The following is a 20,165-nucleotide window of genomic DNA, read 5'->3' on the forward strand; positions in this document are numbered from 1 at the left end:
GGATGGTGACTCCATCACCGCTGTGTCTAATCACAGCTTCTGTGAAGAAATTCCTCCTAATGTCCAACCTAAACCTACCCTAGTGCAGCTTAAGACTACATCCTCTCATCCTGTCACCAGCTGTCTGGGAGAAGAGGCTGAACCCCACCTTGCTACAACCTCCTTTAAGGCAGTTGTAGAGATCAATAAGGTCCCTCCTCTTCTCCAGGTTAAACACCCCCAGCTCCCTCAGCCACTCCTCATAAGACTTGTGCTTGAGTCCCTTCACCAGCTTCATTGCCCTTCTTTGGACCTGCTCCAGCACCTCAACATCTTTCATAAATTAAGGGGCCCAGAACTGAACACAGTACTTGAGGTGCAACCTCACCAGTGCCATGATGGGTTCCTTCATTTTTAGCCTTTCTGAATAAACTTGAAAGAAGGCATCTGGTACGCATCTGGTATGTGTACATATATAAACTGTAATTACACTGTATAAGCTATGTATCTATTACAATATGCTTCATCATGATGATTACGATATGCTTCATCATAGCCAAAAGGCCAAGAAATGCTATGTTTATGGTCCTGAGATAGAATGTATGAGGGGATTTGCAGCTTTAGAAGAGAAACGTCATCTTTAATTGGGTTTAACACATATTAGCAATAATTTTCAGCAGGTCATATGGGGACCTCACTGCCCGGGTCCTTCCTGCGACACACACTGAGGTCTTCTCAGGTGAGGGGAAGAGGAGGGGCAGGCACTGATCTCTTCTCTCTGGCAACCAGTGACAGGACAAGAGGGAATGGCCTGAAGTTCTGTCAGGGGAGAGGTAAGTAAGATATTAGAAAATACCAGAGGGTGGCTGGGCACTGGAACAGGCTTCCCAGGGAAGTGGTCACAGCAGACAACACTCTCAGGCACATGGTGTGACTCTTGGGGTGTCCTGTGCAGGGCCAGGAGTTGGACTGGATGATCCCTGTGGGCCCCTTCCAACTTAGAACATTCTGTGATGTAGGGGAAGCTCATTGCGACTGCCGCTCCTTCTGATTTCCCTTTGTCCCACCTCGCCCCATGTCCTGCCCCGTTCCCCATGGGTGTGTTTCCCTGCGCGCTGCCCGTGCCGCCGTTCAGTTCAGCTGCTGGAGGCCATTTCAGAGGGGCCGGACTGTCGAAGAGCTTGGCGGCCGCTCCTTACTCACTCTTGGTTCCTGCCGGGATCGGCTCCAGCGGGAGCGTGAGCAGACCCGGACCCGACACGCCCGGCACCGAGCGGCCGCGGCGGAGGCGCCCCCTGGCGGCTGCCGCGGGCCCCGGCGGCAGGGGCGGGCGAGGCACCACCCCTTGCCCCGCTGGGAGAATCCATTGCCGGGGGGAGCTGAAACAGTGCGGAGTGGAAGATTTGCCGGGCATTGCCGCCCGGAGCACTCCAGGGACGGACGGCGGTCATCGCCGGCCGTGCCGCCTCGGCCGCCGCTGTGTAGCGCGCGGAGGTGCGGGCAGGCTCTTCAGGGTTGTCTCCTCCTCGGCCCGCCCCCCCTGAGCGGCGCGGTGGCGCAGCCCCGGGTCAGGCTGAGGCGCGGCGGCGCGAGGCGCTGTCAGAGCTGCTCTGCGAGTTCGGCCCAGCCCGCCCGGGGAGCGCCACCGCTGCCATGGAGCCCCATCGCTGGCTGCCCCTGGAGGCCAACCCCGACGTGAGTGCCCGGCATGAGCGGTGGGAGGGCTGCCCGCCCGACAGCCAGCCTGCTGTGCGAGGATAACGGAGGGCGGGAGGATGGCGAAGGGCAGAGATCTCGGGGCCGCGCCGGGCTCAGCATCGCCGCCTCAGGGATGTCAGGGAACGGGAGAGGTCTTAGCCCGTGGATCCAACTGGGGTCATAACGCGCTTTTGTTTTCTGCTTTCTTTTCAGGTCACGAATCAGGTAAGCAGCTTTTATCTGAGGTAACCTTTAGTGTCTCTGCAGCTTTGGGCCGTCTCGTCTCGTTTTGCTGTATTAAAGGCTCCTGCTTCTCCAGGGAGAGTGCCCCCTTCCTCATTTAACGCGTGTCCGCACTCAGTCGTCTCATGTTGGACCGTACTGGAACCTCTCACGTAAAGATACTATATGAAAAAAAAAAAAACAAAACCAAAAACCCAACAGTAAAAAGAGAATAGTTATGGCCTGGCTATTAACGTAATAAAATGTGTTTCAAGGTGGGTTTTAATTAATTATTGATTAAATGATTATTATATATTTATATATAATGTACCAGTTATGGACATGGACATGATGGTTTTGTGCTCGTGTAAGGACCTGCTTGCATCTCAGTCTCATTCTTCTTTGGATGACTATAAGAAATAATGTCACTTTACCATTTGCACTTTGCAGCTTATGCATGACCATATTTGCATGATTTATTGTTGCTGTTTTTGTCAGGGTGGTAGAACCCACACTAGAGAAAAGAAGCTTGTTCTAGTGCAGAAAACAATGCTCATGCTAAATAAACTCTGGCTGAAGGGAAATCACACATACTCCAGCCCTGCATCATGTCCTCAGTGATAATTCTGAGCGTCTTTAACAAGCATTGGAGGTCAGATGTTGATTTCAGCAGGCCTGTTGATAATGTTAAAGATGGTGTTTAAGCCAAAAGGCTCTGAAGCTTCCAGCGGTAAGATTACATTCTTAAAACTATATTGTTGAAATATTTTGGAAACTGGGAATTTTTGTGTGTGAAGAATGTCTTGTTTGGGGTTTTTTGTTGTGGCTGCTGTAACGTGCAACCTGCATCTGCAGGAGAGTAAAGGGTTATTTGATGCTGGGTGGTTTTGTACTTTGTAGTTTCTTAGGGCAAATAATTTTACAATTCTTACCGTATTGCTGCTGTGGAGCAGTTTGAGATGTTTGTAATCTCAGTTTCCTGAGTTAAAATTGACAGCCTTTCCTGGGAGCCCTTCCTGAACATGTGCTATTATTTCCTCATGTTACTTGTTTTTCTTTTTTTTTTTTTCTTTTTGAAATTCAGAGACTAAATTTCAGTTTGGAAGAAAATAAGTGTGAATAAATGACTAGTAGAATTTCAAATTCTCTAACTTCTTTTGACTTTCCAAATATTGAGATGAGCTCATCATGGTACAAATTAAGTAAAGTAGAAATTGAGGAAGAAAAACTAGTGACTGGTGCTTAAGCTGAAATATTTTATATCACTACGTGTTTGTTATATGGAGAAAATCCTAGAAGAATGTTAAATGAATACTTTTAAGTGTATTTAAAATCCATCTCTCGTGTTCATTGGCTCTGCATTGGTGATGGATGATATGTGTCACTTGTGGATGAATATGGATTATAGGAATTTGTACTCTACAAGTAATTACTTGTTAATATTTCTGTGTAGAAAAGGCCACTTGAGACCAGTTAGAATTCCTGAGCAGTCTTAACTGAGCAGGGGTTGTTATTATCTAGACTGAGTCACTGCCACTGGAAATCTTTAAAAAAAAAATGATGAGCATTGAACGTGAATACACCTTGCCTTATTAGTCATTGTTCCTTTTAATCTCATCATTTCAGTGATGAACTGTGTAGCAACCGGGCTGTTAGTCACAAGTTATTCATACCCTGCTTATGTTAAAACCAATAATAATAGTAATTCAAGATTCAAATGAAGTTGCAAACTTCTTTTTAGAAAATCCTGTTGAGTTAAGGGATATCTGCAAGGACAGACATTTTTTTGCAGTACTCTGTACTGTGCTCTGTAAAATATTCCAGAAGTCTTCAGGATTAAAAAAAAACAGTGGTGTGCCTCCACAAACTAAAATGACATGCTAGGTGTGGTAGTGAACTCTTAAAACAAAAATTTCAATGGCTTGTAAAATGCATGGATTCTGAAGTTTTGGACTGTAGTTAAAACTCTCATTACAATTTAACAAATGCTTAGGCTGTTTCGATTATTGTATCAATCATTCCCTTTTTTAATAGTAACTAGAAAAGAAGTGTACTAAATGCAGGTTCATTTGCTTTTAGTATATTCTTGCCATACTGTGTGCTCTCTAGTTTTGAAATATAAGTTGTAAATTTGAGGATTTCAGTCTTTGTGGTAGAAATTCAGCAATAATGGAGAAGAACCGGTATTTCTCAGTTATGGGGTGTGTGAAATCGTTCAAAAATATCTCAAAAGTTTTTCTATACCTGAAAGTGCTTATATTATAATGCAAGTCTAGGAATTTCCAAGTCCTTAGTGTATATACAACGTCTCTGTGCCTTTGCGCTAGAATTATTTAAAGCTTCAGAAACCGGCTGGTGAGGGTAAAGAGGAATATTCTTTCTTAGTTTTAAAGATTTCCAGTGGCAGTGACTCATTCAGAATACCACAGCTGTGTATTCGTAGTGATGTTTTTAAGGAAGAATGTACCACAGTTAAATGTGCCACACAGTGGTAACTGTAATGAGCGAAATCAGTAGTTAAATGTACCATACAGTGCTAAGGTAATTGTCACAGTACTTGTTTTTTTCTCCTTTGCTTCTTCAGTCTTGACAGAATGAATTGTTTTCCACCTCTGATACAGAATGAATTGATGATTCAGCATTTACAAAGCTCCACTTTGTGTACAGTGGTGACAGGGAATGGTTTCTTCTCTTTGACCTTCATCTGGGGGGCCTGCTGTGACCAGTGCTGCCCTTCTTCCTGAATCTCTTATGAGTTTTTCCCCACTAATGGGAGAGAGAAGGCAAGAAAACCATGTTTATCTGCCCACTGTTTACCCCATGATGCTTGTCTGTGTATCTTGTTCTCAATTTCTTCTACTACCCAAAGAAAACAAAGCAGACTACATGCAAATTTTTGAGTGAAAAGATCAAAACACAAGCTGATTGTTCTTCATCATGATGTTGCTTCAGTCTGGCTTGCAGCCCACAATTGATTGCCCAGCAAGTGTAAATAAACAAAAAAGTAGTATTGATGGATCTCTTTCTTGATCTCCTACCTTTTTTCATTCTCTCTTCCCTTTCTTCATTTCACATATTCTAAGAAATTTCCTTACTTCCTGGATAAGGTACCATTTCAACTCCCATCATCATTAAATCCAGATAAGGGTAGAGTAATTGACTGCATCTGTTGAGTGCTAAAGCAGTGGCTTCAGGTAGCTCAAAGGTAAACTGTTGAGAGTTGGCTGTGGCTTGGGTTTCTCTTGCCCCATAGGGCCAGAACTTCCTGGTTCTTAGTTACCTTCCAGCATTATTTTCAGGCCTTTGATCCTGCTTTTTGGGGTTGGTTTTTTTTGGTTGGTTGGTTGGTTGGTTGGTTTTTTTAAGCCATTAAGGTATTGAGAGTCAGCTACATAAAGAGATTTATTTTAGCCCATGAGCACCCTTGACAACTGTGACTTTAAAGTTACAGGGCAATAAAGATCTCAAACATAGAACAACTGGCAGAAACTGGATGCAGCCAGTCTTCGACCATTTATGGAACACATATCTTCAGGGTGTTAGGCAAATACAGAGATGGATTAAGTATTAATTACCTTGGAAACAGTATCTTCCTAAGGTCTTTCCATTTTCTGAACTCTGAAACACTATCCCACAAGCTTTGCCAAAGGAAAGCTATCCTGATCAAACTAATTGAAAAGACAGTGCTTATGGTTTCTTGAAGTGTGTTGGGAACTAGTACTCACAGATGTTCACTCCAACTCATACTGTGTTGGAGTGAAAGGATGTCAGAAATGGAGAAACACAGATGTCCTTCTGAAAATGCTTAGCTAAACTTACTTTTTTTTTTCAGGTGAGAGAGTGGAGTTTAACTCTTGTGGTAAGCAGAATGAAAACAGTGGAGATAGCATGTATCTCCACTTGGAAAACAGCCTGTTATTATGGGTGTAGACTGAGAAAGTGGAAAACTAGGACTGTGTGTGTGTCTTTCTGTAAAGACAGCACCTCAGAAAGCCTTCCACAGAGCCATCAAAGGGGGAGTGCTGGGGCTGTGGCACAGCATAGCAAAGACAAGGCCAAATATGAAGGGATTGTAGATGTCCACTGGGAGAGCACGTCATAAATGGCTTCTAGTTTAAGATACCTCCAGCTATGTAGCTGTCTTACCTTTAAATAGGTAGATATTTTGCAAAGAGAAAATTGTAATTTGTTTTGGGTATTTATATGGATAGTTGAAAGATTGACTTAGATCTCTGTGTGTTTTTCATCAAATGAAAGCAAAGAAAACCATATCTTTAATTTCTCTATTTGTACTTGCCTCTTCTGGCCTTTTTTGCTCAGTTTCTTAGTTCTTGTAACAAGGAAACCCTTACTGTCTTGAAGACAGAATGGGGTGCTACAGAGTGGAGAACAGGTGACAGTGGTTCATGTCATACGTTATCTTGTTGCACTGAAAATGCTATTCTCCACTTCCACATTTTCCTTTCTTAAAGGACCAGCAGAATCAGTAGAATCCAATTATTGTTATAGTAGAACTGTAAAAAAGAAATACGTATAACAGCTTATTTAGAAGAGTGGATTTATCCAGCTCATCCCTGTTATGAATGACTTTTTAGATCATGGAAACAGGTCTCTTAAGTATAACAGGGTATCCTGTTTTGAACCAGTGTCTCAGTAGCTGCATCTCAGGACTTTGCTGGAAGCATTCTAAAGCTCTTGCTTGCTGGGATGGTTTCAAAAGAAGCCTGGGTCAGCTGGTTAGTCCAGTTTTGTGCGTGCTTTGCATTGCTGCTTCTGGGATGCCTGGGGCCAATATATACGGCTTTGCCTGGGCATACTGAGTATTCAGTTTCCAAACTACTCCATGGATATATTAAAAATATATACCTCTCATTGTGAAGAACAGGAACACTAACTATAAGTCAGTGCTGCTCTTTTAGACACCCTAAAGAAATAAACACAAGTGGAAGGATAAGAATTTTGTGGGTGTATGTTTTCTCACATTTTTGATCATGTTGATGTTGAAAATGTTCTTTCTCCCTCCTTCATTGCAAAATTTGGAAAACGAATTTGTCATGATGATAAATGGGCTGTATTCTCTGAACTTTATTATGAGGTCCTGAAATAGAGAGCTTGAGGATATTAAAGAATTTATAATAGATCTTGAATGTCCCAAGGAAGTCTGTTATAATGGAGCATCCCTTGTTTGAGCAAGATCATAATGGGGCCATCCTAAGTGAGAAGTAGGTGGTAAAGGAGAGTAATGCACCTCATGTAAGTTCCATCTATCTCTTTGTTCCTGGTATGCCTTTTGACCTGCTGTACGGAACTAAAGTTTCTACAGCTCCTGCCTACTGATGTGACATGCCTTCTCTGAGATTTATTGAAAAATGATTCCTTTGTTTTAATTCCATAAATGTTAAAAGAATGAAGAAATATATCCTTATAATGCCCTAACAATAAAATATTATTTGTGTGGTTCCTTTATTTTTAGAAAGGAATTTCACTTCTGAAACAGACCTGGTTTTGTTATATGCCTCTAGGAATGATGTATAAAGAATTGAAAGCAAAATATTGTGCATTTATATTTTTAATATAGATTAGTTTAATAAGAATTGGATACTTTAAAGGATGAATAATTTTCTTGATGATAATCTCATCAGTTATATTTTACAGCGATGCTTTAATCCACTGAGTAGAAGTACAATAAATTGTAGACTTCGTTTGTGTCTTGGTTGACATTTGTGCTTAGAAGAGGATTACAACAGTTGGTTCTTCCTGCAGAAGCTCTTTGACTTTGGCATCTGAGTGTCTGGAAATGTTTGTGTGTTTTGCCAGTTTTATGTTTTCACAGTTCCAACTTGTATACAAACACCTCACTAAAATATGGAAAACTCAAAGTCTTCGGTATAATGCCTTAGTATTTAGAATGTGACTATCTTGAAATATTTGCAGATGCTGTCCAAATTTAATTGCACTTAAATTTCAAGGTCCTATTTTGTTTCAGTTTTTGTCTTCACTGTTTTTACATGCATGTGACAAAGTAGAAAAGCCCGTTGCTACTTCAGACCATATTTAAATTGCGCATTTACTACAGAAGTTTTCTGTTAAAATAAATTGCACCTTTACGTTGCCTTACCCCACTTACCCTTTCCGCATCTCCATCAATCCCACAGATCAAATCTTCTTGCTGTCTCTGTAATTGTGTTGGCAGAAGTAGTATTCTTAACGGCTGAAGCCACGTCACCTGGATTGCCTTTGTCCACTGCATTTCCATTCTTGTTTTGAGGATCCTTAAATAATAAGCACGATCACTTTTCCTGTTTTTTAAATTAAATAAATCTCATGAACCTAAACGGTAGCCGGTGTGCCTCAGAACAGAATAATGTATTAAAGATAACTGCTCTGTGTTTCTTTCAATGCTTAACATCTGGTAGGTTAAAGTAGTGGTACCAACAATGAAAACAGTATAGGTTATACCACATGCTGCATAGGGAACATGTCTGAATGTTCTTACTGTAGTGTTTTTGCTATTAACCAACATTTAGACATACAGATTTACAGTTTGTTATCATTTAGAACAGAATGAGGTAGGCTGGAAGGGACCTTTTGAGTTTTTCAGACCAGCCATGCTCTGTTCAAAACAGATTCTCAGCAGCCCGTCAAGTTCGGAATTTCTCAAAAGACAGGGACTCCTCAGCCTCCTGGGCAGTCTGTGCTAGTGTTTTGCCATGGTTGTTATTTTTAAAATTTATTTTTAAATGCCTTCCTTATCGAGTTCGAATTTGCCTGTGTTTCAACCTGTGTTTTCTCATTGTTTTACTGTGTGCTGCTGAGATGATTCTGCCTCCATCTTCTCTGCACTCTCCCTTAGCTAGTTAAAAACAGCAATAATCAAGTGAGAAAGAAGGGCCTTCTGTGGGAAATGAGAAATTCATAGTAAGTGCAGATAAGGGGTGCGGGTGTGTATGTAAAGTAATTTCAAAAGTGGCTTTTTGATAATGGTTAGCTGGAGCAGTGAAAAACCGGGAAATGTTTTTCAGGAAGGTATTTTAAAACAACAAAAGAGACAACCAAAAATATGATAACAATCAGTAAAAGAAAGTTCTGAAACAGTTAATACTAGATACAGATGTGGGGGGGGGTGGGGTGGTGGTGGTGTTCCTAATCTCCTGTAAGACTTCTGTAATATATCCAAGTTTTTTTTTCTTTTCTAAGGTAAAAGCTCGAAGACTATAAATCAGCAGTGTGATAAGCAGTGTCTGTGAAAGAGAATCTGATACTCTCTTGTGCAGATCTAGGGCTGCTATTTTATGTTATGTTGAGTTCGTAGTATCATTAAGTTAAGAGAAGGTAAGCAGCGGAAAGTGAGGGAGCCCTTGAAGTACCCTAAGTGTTCCTTCCAGTAGAATAAAATTGTTTGGGTAGTCACTGAGTAATTGGAACACAAAGCAGCACAGGTCTCTCCCTATAAGTGACACTGTCTAAAAAGCATACAGAGCTGTCTGCTGTCCTTTAACAGGAATGGTTTTGTCAGTGGGGAAGGGGTACTTCACCCCTGTTGCCTTACTGACTCCTTTTTGTACCAAAATCTTTGTCTGGCCTAGGAAAGAGCCAGAAAATGACTGAGGGAGGGGAAAATACAGAAGTTTAATGTAGGTGTTAGTGTAACTTATTAAAATTCAAGTTGTTGCTGGTGACATTTATTTTTCTGACTTTCCTGTGTCACAACTAATACTGATTTTTGTCCCACTAGAGAACTTTACCTGGTTCCTAACAACTTGGTTTTATTCCTACAAAATTTCTTTTCCCTGTCCTTGCTAAATACAGTCTTGCCTTTTTTTTAGCCCAGTTGCCAAAGATTACATACCTGACTGTCACTGACTGAACTCCATCTTTTTCTTTGCATGTATCCACGTTAAAAATTAGTTCCATATATTTGTTTTAAGGATGCCTGCCATCTGTTGCTCAAATCTTACCCAAATGTCAGTCTCTTACACAGGGGCTCATGCTGCACAGTTTTTAATATCTACTTAATTTTTAGAAGGATATTTTAATCCTTTTTTTTTTATTATTTTTTCCAAGCCTGAACAAAACCCTCTTGATACACAGAGAGATATCTTCTTTGCCTATTTTGGGTGTGCTTAGTATTTTATTTTTGTTTTATGGTTCTACAATAAAGTTGTTAGGCAGATTGAGTGTTAAGATCACTGCTTGTCAGACTAAGCCTGTGCTCTTGCTGTTCCTCTGTAGTGCTGACCATCGTTTCTTGTCATCACTCTCATTGCTTACTAGAAGTTACAATTTCTTGGATTGTAAAGTTTCTACGCAGTATTGTAGCAAGAGTAATAGAAGGTGCCCTATATCTGTGGAGTTCTAATTATGTTAAATACTTAATTCAGGAGTTTGTAATGCTTTAATGCTTTAGTAAATAGTGCTGTGAGTGTTCCCACTTCCCTTTCATAAAGGCTATTAAAATGCATAAAACATGGGGATTTTGTGTGTCTTTGGTAGCACTATGATTTATTCAGCCTTATTTCTTAAAACTTGAATCTTATTTATTCTCCTTAAATTTTGGAAAGTATGACTTGTTGCAATGTATTTCACATTGTAAATACTCTGTTATGCTTCTGAAAAGATAGTATATGAACGTACTCATTTAATGTTATACTATTTTTTTTATTTTCCAGTTCCTCAAACAGTTGGGTATACATCCTGACTGGCAATTTGTAGATGTTTATGGTATGGAACCAGAGCTGCTTAGCATGGTGCCAAGACCTGTATGCGCAGTGCTACTTCTCTTTCCAATAACAGAAAAGGTAAATGTTTATTTAATAACCAGTTAATTGCTTTGGTTGTAAATGAAATGGGGATCAGCAGTTTGAATCTTGTACTTTGGTACCATAATAGATTCAAGGTGAGACTGAAGCCTTATTCAAGAGACTTCTTAATTAAAAATAACACAATAAAATGCTTCCTTCAGAACCTTCTTTTGATAACTTGCAAGTATATTGCAAATTTCTTTTCAAATTTGAATGGGAAAAGCTAACGTAGAAGCAGAGAGGAATATCTCACATTTTTCTATTACACACAATTTAAGGCATTTTTTTTTAATATGCACTGTGAAATGGCTCAATTCTGCTATTTTTAGCAGAAAGCTACAATAGCAAAGGCAAAATAAGAAGTAGAGTGGAGGACTCTATCAAGTGCAACTCCTTTTTGAGTTTTCATCCTGTTGCACTGACCAAACTTCCATTCACTTTCAGTTCAGTCATCAGTATTGATATGGCTTTTGCTTCATGGACAGATGGGGTGTATTTCTAAGATGAAAGACAATTTCCACCCCTTCTTTCTCTATGTTAGACTTTGGAGCACTTGATTTGGTTAAACATTCAAGTCTGGTTCTTTTTCTGTCATCACGTGTGTCTACATGGTGTTATTCATAGTGATCTTTCAATTTATAAAAATCTTACGTGATTGTGATAAGGTCAGCCAAAAAGCTTGAAGTGAGTTTGCCCAAACTTCATTCTTTTAATATGTCCCTCAAAAAGAACACGTGGTTTGTGAGGACAAACCACTTGGCTATTAAAGCTTAACTTCTACAACAAAATGTGTTTAAATACAGAGAAGAGTGACAGGTCAGTCTTTTTACGCATTAAACCCTGTAAACCTCTGCATTCTCAGTTTCTCCAAAACAGCTATGCAGGCAGTCCGTTTCAAGCTTTATTTTGGCCACCTTGATAGTTTTGAACTTAAGCAAGCTCTTCACTCGTCTTCAGGAAATGTCCTCTCTGTCACCTTTGAGGCATTGTTATCTGTGTGCTGTAGTTTGTGCCTGGCTGCTCAAGCTACAGATCTGAGCTTCTTCTGTGACTGTCACTTTTGTTTTGCCTCCCTACTTTTGTAAACCACCTTTTTTTGGACCATGTTATGGGAGCACTATCTAGTGGAAAGAACAACCTTCCTCTTGTTCCAGAAGGTGTATCCAGTTTCATCCTGAAGAAGCATATGACAAAGAAAATCAGAGAAAAAAACATATGCTCTGTTGCATCAATCAATCAAATTTGTCCACCAGCCAAATATTCAGCATGTTAATCCTTCTGAAACATAAGGGACACAAGTGTTTCTGTCAACTGTTTTTAGCCTGAGTGCATGAAGGCTGACTCTTTCGTGTGAAGTCCCAGTGTTCTGAACCTTTTGTTGTTCTGTGTGAACTCCACAAGACCCTTCAGCATTATTTTGTATTTCTGGAGTAATTTCTACTCCTCAACCTCCCTTTCAGAATGGCCTGTAATATTATGTTTTTACTTAATTTATTATTTGTTTCTGTTTCTTGGCTGTGTCTATGTTTATGAAAGTGTGCCTCTTAATTAATTTTGCTGCCTTTGCAAACACTTCTCTAACATGTCTGTTCTTCTGTCTGAAGTTCCATTTTTTCATGTTTGCTATATATCAATTTTCTTTAACTTGCTTTTAGGGCAAGATACTCTTGTTGTCATACAGGTAATTTTAGGGTTGTTGTCCAGTTTAAAATTCAATGGCTTTCTTAGTCTGCATTGTGGGTTGTGGATAAAGTGAATACTGTGAGTGTTGGCTGTATTGGACATGGTCTGATGAATAGGATAGCTCAGGTTAGGAGGTGATCTGGTCTATGCCTTGCTCAAAATTGTATTTTTGGTGTTCTCAGCATTTATGTATTTATTTTTTGCCCTGGAGTTTGTTTTGGTTGGCAGGGAATGAATGGCAGCTATATTGTTTACCTTCTCTACTCTGACCTTTTTGTCCAATTAAGCTCTATGAAATTTTTATCTCAATTGAGATTATTTTTTGTTAACTTGTAGATAAGTGGTGCCAAATTAAAATGCTTTGTAATTCTCTTGATATTAGTTAGATTATGAAGAACATTCAGACAAGATGCAAGTGTGGAATAAGATGCTGGAAAAATTTCTTGGGTTTTTTTGTCACTGACGGTACATAGAGTCTGAGGGAAATTTCTCATGAGTTTTCTGGAAGAGTTCCTTGATAACCTTCTGCATTCATACGTTGCTTTTGTCACATTTGTATAAAAAGCCCATCTATTTCAATTTTTTTTGTCTGCAAAAGTACCTAGTAAAAGAGGCAAAGGAGGAAGCATTGTCTGGAACATTTGCGGACTTCTTTCTTTCTTTTTCTGTTTGAAATTAAAATCTTAAAAAAACAACCAAACAAAAATAAAACAAAGAAACAAATCCAACCAAAGAAAACCCCTCAACGCTCCCCCTAAAGGACCAACAAACCACAGACAACAAAAAAACTCCAAAAAACAACACACTATTGGGCAGTATAACAGATTTTAGTCAATTATTATCTGTATAAAACAAGTACTGAACAAGATCATTCAGTCAAACTAAATTCATTTTTACTACAGAAAATATTTTTTTTATGAATATGGCTTTTGAAGGGCCTGTTTTAGGGCCCTGTAAAATATATATATATGTGTTTATATAAATCTTATTTTATATTCCTGGGAAAAATGAAATGTAACAATGGAACTTTTAAGAATGGTTAATCACCTGAAATGTTACGGTTTTCTTGAAAGCACTTTGAGCCCTGTGTCCTTAAAAAGCCTTTTGTTGAATTGAATCAGAGAGATGATGATGGGTGCTGAGATCAAGGAAATAATTTAAATATTTTTGAAGTTATGTCAGATAACACATAATTAAAAATGATGTTTCAAGTGTGACAGTATTTTGGTTAGTGTCAAGGCATTGGTTTAAGAAACAATATAGAGCTGTTCAGGGGAGTAAGTTTACATACACCTGTTGGACCACCCACGTTAAATGTTTCAAATTACAATATTAGTTAGGTGTTGCTTTTTATAAATTATTTTTGCTTGATAACGTAGCTATTTGTACTATTTGTGAAATGTCTTCAACTGTCTTTATAGTATGAAACCTTCAGAACAGAAGAAGAAGAGAGAATAAAAGCTAAGGGGCAAGACGTGAAATCATCCGTGTATTTCATGAAGCAGACCATTAACAATGCTTGTGGAACAATTGGGCTAATTCATGCTATTGCAAACAACAGAGATAAAATGAACTTTGGTAAGTTTTTTTGGTTGGGTTTTTTGTTGGCTTTTCCCCTTTTTTCGTTACAGGAAAGGGATACATTTTGTAGAGGAAGGATACGTTTTGTACTGTTTTCCCTGAATATAACCATTCATAAATTATGAACTCTGTTCAAAGTGCATTTCTACCTATAATTACAAAACCAGTATTTTATACTAATTCACAACTAAAGCACTTGAAACATTGCAAACTGCAGCAGGTAGCAGTTCCTCTTGCAGTCAGCCTTCAGGGTCTTTAAGATATAGTGTAATTGTATCTTCAGAACTTTTGTTGGATTCTGTAAGCTTTGAATGAAGTTGGAATTAAAACACGACACTAATAATTTTTTGGTTTTTTTTAAGAAACTAACTCTTCACTGAAGAAATTCCTAGAAGATTCATTATCTATGACTCCTGAAGAGAGGGCCAAATATCTAGAAACTTACGAAGTTAGTATATGTTTTTACTTTTATTTAAAATGGTATAAGAATTACTTGCATGAGCAGGTACTGTCCATAGGACTTGACTCAGTGAAGCACCTAAACAGTTTGGTTTTACAATGAGCTTGTGATCAGACAGTTGCTACAAAGAAAACTATGCTTTGGTATTTTAGAGTATTCCTTGCTGCCCATAGCTCAGTCAGCAGAATGGATTTTGTCAATGTTCCTCATCCATATTAATTCACTGGCTTAGTTTAAAATTACTTTGAAATGCATGAGAAATGCATGCATAATCTTCTTTTTTTGTGTGTTCAGGATGCAGTTTAATGGTCAACTTAAGCTGATTTGGTGCTATTGCTAAAAGGATGGTCCTTCTGCTTTCTCTTTTCATTTGTGCCTTCTAGTCATATCTCCCTGGTTTTAGCAGTTGAGGCACACAAAAGAACTGATTTGGCTGAAATATAATCTCCTTCCCCCAGGACCCCAGACAATGAGATGAGCTAGCTAGTAAAGTGGTTAGCCTCATCATTAGTGCTGTTCAAAAGGATGTGACAGAAACATCTGGCCAGTGGTGAAAGGAGAACAGCATGGTTGCTCCTGATGGTAATGATGATCCTCTGTAAAAATGAAAACCTTGATGATTTCTAAATCTGAGTTCAATTTAAGCTTATTGTGAAGCCCCCAGGAATATGAGTATTAACATGTAGTTCAAGGAAGTAGTAACAAACAGAAACAGCATAGGTTTGATGACATTTTCTATAGAAATATACAAAATACCTGATCAGAGCTTCTATCTAAATTATTTTGTCTGCTCGGGAAGTGATGGAAAACAAAAACACTTGCTTGTAGTGTTTTCTTTGTGTAAAAGTGTGGTTTCAAACTGTCAGATATTTGATCTGAATTGATTGTAATGAAACTGAAATATTGGTCTTCTAAGATCCTTGGATGTGGAGATTATTTGTTTATTATCTTATTTCTTTATTACAAGCACTGAACAAAAATAGTTACATCTATGGCATTTGAGATAACAAAGAGCATAAGTAGATCTTAAAACATTGGAAGTCTCTCATTTTAAGGTCTGATTGAAATATGTTTTAATTTTAGGCTATTCGTGTCACTCATGAATCCAGTGCCCATGAAGGTCAGACTGAGGTATTCATTTTTTAAAAAAGTCTTTGTTAATAAATACTTTGAGTTTAATATAATTGACATAAGAACAATAATATATTAAAGATTTACAATGAAATTGAGATTATTGCTTGGTTTGCAATATTGTGTCATGAGTCCAAGATCAGGGCACAAAGTGGCATTGCTGGGGGGAAAACCAAAATTGAAGCTTGGGGTTTTATATTTGTTTGGTTTGGGGTTTTGTTGTTATTTGTTTGCATTCAGTTTTTTAGCTCTTATGTAACATGGAAGATCTTTTCAAGCTTCATTTCAGAGTAAAACAGACAGTAATACTATTTTTAATGAAAGTTAAGGTTTTGATGTTGCAAATTTGTAGGAAAGACTGTAAGATTTGTAGTACATCACACAAATGGAACAAACATTTTATGAGAGTTTGAAAAGTTTTACTTCAGGAAAAAAAATAGTGCAATACTTGGTTTGCGATCGTCTGTGTGCTATTCGTATACAATACAAATTCAGATAAATTCTCACTAATGTGTATATTTATTAGCACTTATGCCCCAACAGATTGTGTGATATGGAAAGTAACCTAAAAGCTGACAAAAAAACCTTAAAATCAACATAAACTTGAACATTCAGCATTTTCCTGCTTCAGTTATATTAAGTCTATTTTCCATATTTCCTGTTCAGCTTTCAGTGTCTGCTCCACAGGAAAAAAAAAGATTAGATTGTTGCTAACACTGCTTCAACAAAACCCTTCTATGTTGGGCTGTGACTCCAACGACTCATCCATTCTCTCTTTTTGTAGTACAGTAGGTGAGGTTTTCTTTCTCTTGTGCAGTGTCTTCTAGACAACGCAGGAGAAAGCAAAGCAGTTCTTTCTGCTCCCCCTTACCTTGTTGGGAAATGAAAATTAAGAGAATTGTTTTACCTATTTCTGTTTAGACAGTCAACTTCCATTGTGGTATTTTCTTTTAAAAACCACACCACTCTTGCTTCTTCTCTCTTCCTCTTAATTAATCAAGATTCAATATTTCAAGAAGAATCATCAGAACAAATTTGTATTTCTCTTCCTTTACTAAGTTAGACACTCAAATCTGGTCTGTTTTTTTAATAAATGAGTCTTTTCTAGATATTCTTTGCAAACTCAGTGTGAGAGATTATTCCAACAAATTGATGAAGACAGAATCTTTTCCTAAGACCCTTGTAAAAGAGAAACTTCTTTAGTTGTTTTGATGTACTGTGACATTCATTCAGGGAATGGTCTGTCTGTGCAATCTTCTGGCAGATATTATGGAATGATTGGGAAAGAAAATGCAAAGGTGCTGTGCTTCTGAGAGTCTTCTTGAAGGTTCAGGAAACATCTTAAGTGATGGTGGAATCTCTTGACAAGGGACAGTTAACTTCTTGAACTGCTACTAATTAATTTGTTTCCTGGTCAAGATAACCACATTACAAAAGATTAATAATTGTGTGAAAAGATGAAGACTTTTTTTCATAATAGAAATTGACAAGATTTTTCTTAGCAATTATGTCTAAACACAAATATTAAATAGGTAGTTCCCTTGCCAAGTATTTATTATTAAATTTTGTATAACTGTATCTGGAAATAGTTCAATATGGATATTCCTTGGACTAGTGAAATAGATTTTTCCTATCTTTTTGTTTTCAAAGTTGGAATAGTACAAAGGCTGAATACATTTCCTAGGACCATTATTTTGGAATAGTTCTAGTCCATCAAACAAGGAGGGAAGAAATAAACAAGTTGTCTTATTGCAATATCTAAAGTGCTTAGAAATCCTGTCCTACCTACAGTAGTTAAACGGGCAGCAAGGCCTCTCCTGTTGTCTGTACCTGAGGAATTGTTTTACTTTAAAGTACTATTCTTCTTAAGCAAAACAAAATATGAAACATGAATATGCTGAGAATTATAGTTAAGAGTTGGAATGAGTTAATCTCCTAGCCTTTTCCCTTCCACTGGTACATTTTAAATGTCACTGTATAGCTCTTCATGTAGTGGTTGAAGGGACTGATGAACAGCATGACCTTGAAGATGCTGAAGTTACCATATACAGGTCATATGAGGTTGTTGACTTGTCCTGTGGGGTAAGTTGGTGATTTCTTGCACCTTTGGATCAAGAAAGAAGAGAATCCCCTTCCTCCTGCATTATGCATCAGAATCTTTCCTTTGAGTAAAGTGGCTTATTTAGTTGCTTAATGATAGTACGTGCTGTAGCTCTGTGACCAGAAAGTTCTTTCTAGATCTTCTACAGATTTAAAGATTATGAAAACATGCAAGCCTGCTTTTTCTTTGGATGATTAACCTGGCTTGCTTGCTTTGTTAGAATAGTCTGCTCTGTGGGTAGTTCTGTCCCTTAGATAGGTATTGCATTCTAGTGTTCACTCAAATTCTTCTGAAAGTGTTCCTGAGGCTTAACTGTATTAGACAGAGTGACTTCCAAAAGTGGGATATATGACTGATATGGTTAGGAAGCTTTGCAACTGCTTTCAAGATTCTTTTGTTTCCTTCTACCATGCAAAATGCAGCATAACACCACTGAGATAAAAGTAAAAATTTTGAAGGTTTAAAAATAGCACAGACTACAGACAGGTTCTCTTCTGATAATCCTGTTTGATTGGGGTTGTTTTAGTGGGTTCTGAAGTCTCAGATGTTTGAGGATTCAGCCTTTAATGCTTCTGAGTAAAGCTGTTATTTGTTGATTGGTCCTGACAAGTCTTGCTAAGTCTTCACAAGGGTTTTTTTTATAATCTCAGTGAGTACTTAGTTTTTACAATACGCTAATGGATTTTCTGGTTTTGTTTATGTTTCATGTATGTGAATGTTTCAAACCTCAAAATAAAGCAAGTCTAGCTAGAAATAAAAATTAGAAGTAATAGAATACAGCAATGCTGTCTTTCTAGTATCTGTGGATTCACTCATCTTGTCTGGCGAGTAGGATTTTTTTCTCTTTTAGGGTTATCTGTAATGAGATTTCTTTTTCCTAAATTCCATATGTTTTGAAGAAGAGTTCTCTTTGGGTAAAAAAACCACATTTGGCAAGATACTACTTGTATACTACTATAATCTTAATGGACTTCTAGATTCCAGTTCGTAATTGCTGAAAGAGAAGAGTTATGATGGTCAGTTTGTTTCTGGGATGTATCATCTTTGTGTGATCTATTCGGATGAAGCATTAAGATGAATCACTAAGCAACTGGATTAAAAGTGAAAGCTATAGAATGTTCTGCCTTGATGGGTGCTTTAACAGGCTTCCCAAGTTTGATATCTGTGATTAATTTGTCTGAAAAAAAAAATGGCTGTGTTTCTATCTGTTTTCTCTGACTTTCAGTGTTGCATTTAAAACATTTACAGGCCATCTACAAACTGAATTAGAACTGGGTATCCTCTGGGGAGGTTTTTTGTATTGGTTTTTTAATGAAGTTTACTGAATTTTTATTAAACTACTTAAATATTTTCTTAAAAATAGAGATTTCTTTTTTTTTTTTTCTTTCAAGGAGATTAAACTTTAAGAACTATTTTTGCTAATTCATTTCAAGTTTGCAAATTAAAGGGATTATAAATTTGGACTTACCCTTCAGGCCAGGTTTTGGACCAGGTTCTGTGGCTCCATGTCTCACTTCATTGCTGTAGAGCAATAGGTGAAGCAGTCTTATGGGTGCTTCTATGTTAAAAAATGTAGGTCTGTTTAAAATTACTTTGGTAGCAAAGCAGTAAGATCTGGCAATGGTTCCACAGGAAAGTGTCATGTTGACTTCAAGGGTGGCTTGATTCTGATCATGTGTTCAAGTACCATAATGAGGGCAATTAATGTAAGACTCCTGTAACAGTCATTCTGTTTAACTTTATGCTACTGAAGCTTACACTTTCTCAAGTGACAGGTATCTCATATCCAGAGCTGCCAAAAAAAGGATCTAGGTGTTCACCATAAAGCCTCATAGATGCAGCTCACTCTTTTCTATGTGATAGCTCCTGAAAGGCAGGTATTGCTGAGACTAGAGCATGTGCCAGCTACCCAAGATCCTCTTTATTCTTCCATCAGTCTTCTGCTGAGCATATACTTCTGTTTGTAATATCTAGGATGTCTGAAGATGTGAAAAATAGAACCTGTTTCTTTGGAGAACTGCACACACTTTTAAGCTGATCCTTATTGCTTTATGCTGAGCGGTGTTAGGGTTTTCCCATTTGTTTATTTTGCTTCTTTTTTTTCTTCTTGTTCTTCCTATGCCTCCTTCAGTGGTTCATGAGCTGCTGAAACCCTGTACTGCCACAAAGCTTAGCATTTCTTTTACCCTCTTACAAAAATAGGAAAACACACCCCCCTTGAAAAATCGCAACCCTTCAAAAATATTAAAATGCTGTACAGTTTGTGGATCTGCATTAGCCATCTAATTAACAGTGATCAGTAATGACTAAGTTATTTGAGGGAGGAAAAGTAGCAATCTATGGAAGTGATCAGGGTTAGGTTCATATCTATCTTTTTTTTTTGTATTATTATCTTGGCTTCCCTTCATAACAAAATAGTAACTATTTTCACATAACTATCAGAAAATCTGAGGGGAAAATTTTTTGAAAATGGGAAAGCATGTTATTACACGAGAGTGACATCCAGGTC

At 38.1% G+C, this 20,165-nt stretch overlaps 1 protein-coding gene across 1 annotated transcript in view; it reads left to right on the forward strand.

The window, feature by feature from the left end:
- The first annotated feature begins 1,542 nt into the window (after positions 1-1,542).
- The window catches only part of UCHL3 (ubiquitin C-terminal hydrolase L3), a 41,343-nt gene continuing 22,720 nt past the window's right edge, over positions 1,543-20,165 (forward strand). The window contains exons 1-6 of the mRNA XM_017830000.1: positions 1,543-1,674; positions 1,891-1,902; positions 10,569-10,697; positions 13,805-13,961; positions 14,327-14,412; positions 15,508-15,555. Coding sequence (XP_017685489.1) covers positions 1,633-1,674; positions 1,891-1,902; positions 10,569-10,697; positions 13,805-13,961; positions 14,327-14,412; positions 15,508-15,555 — 474 coding nt within the window. The 5' untranslated portion in view covers positions 1,543-1,632. The remainder of the gene's footprint in view (positions 1,675-1,890; positions 1,903-10,568; positions 10,698-13,804; positions 13,962-14,326; positions 14,413-15,507; positions 15,556-20,165) is intronic.

This window comes from Lepidothrix coronata, unplaced genomic scaffold, assembly GCF_001604755.1.
Source record: "Lepidothrix coronata isolate B3197 unplaced genomic scaffold, Lepidothrix_coronata-1.0 Scaffold172, whole genome shotgun sequence".
Classification (NCBI taxonomy): Eukaryota; Metazoa; Chordata; class Aves; order Passeriformes; family Pipridae; genus Lepidothrix; species Lepidothrix coronata.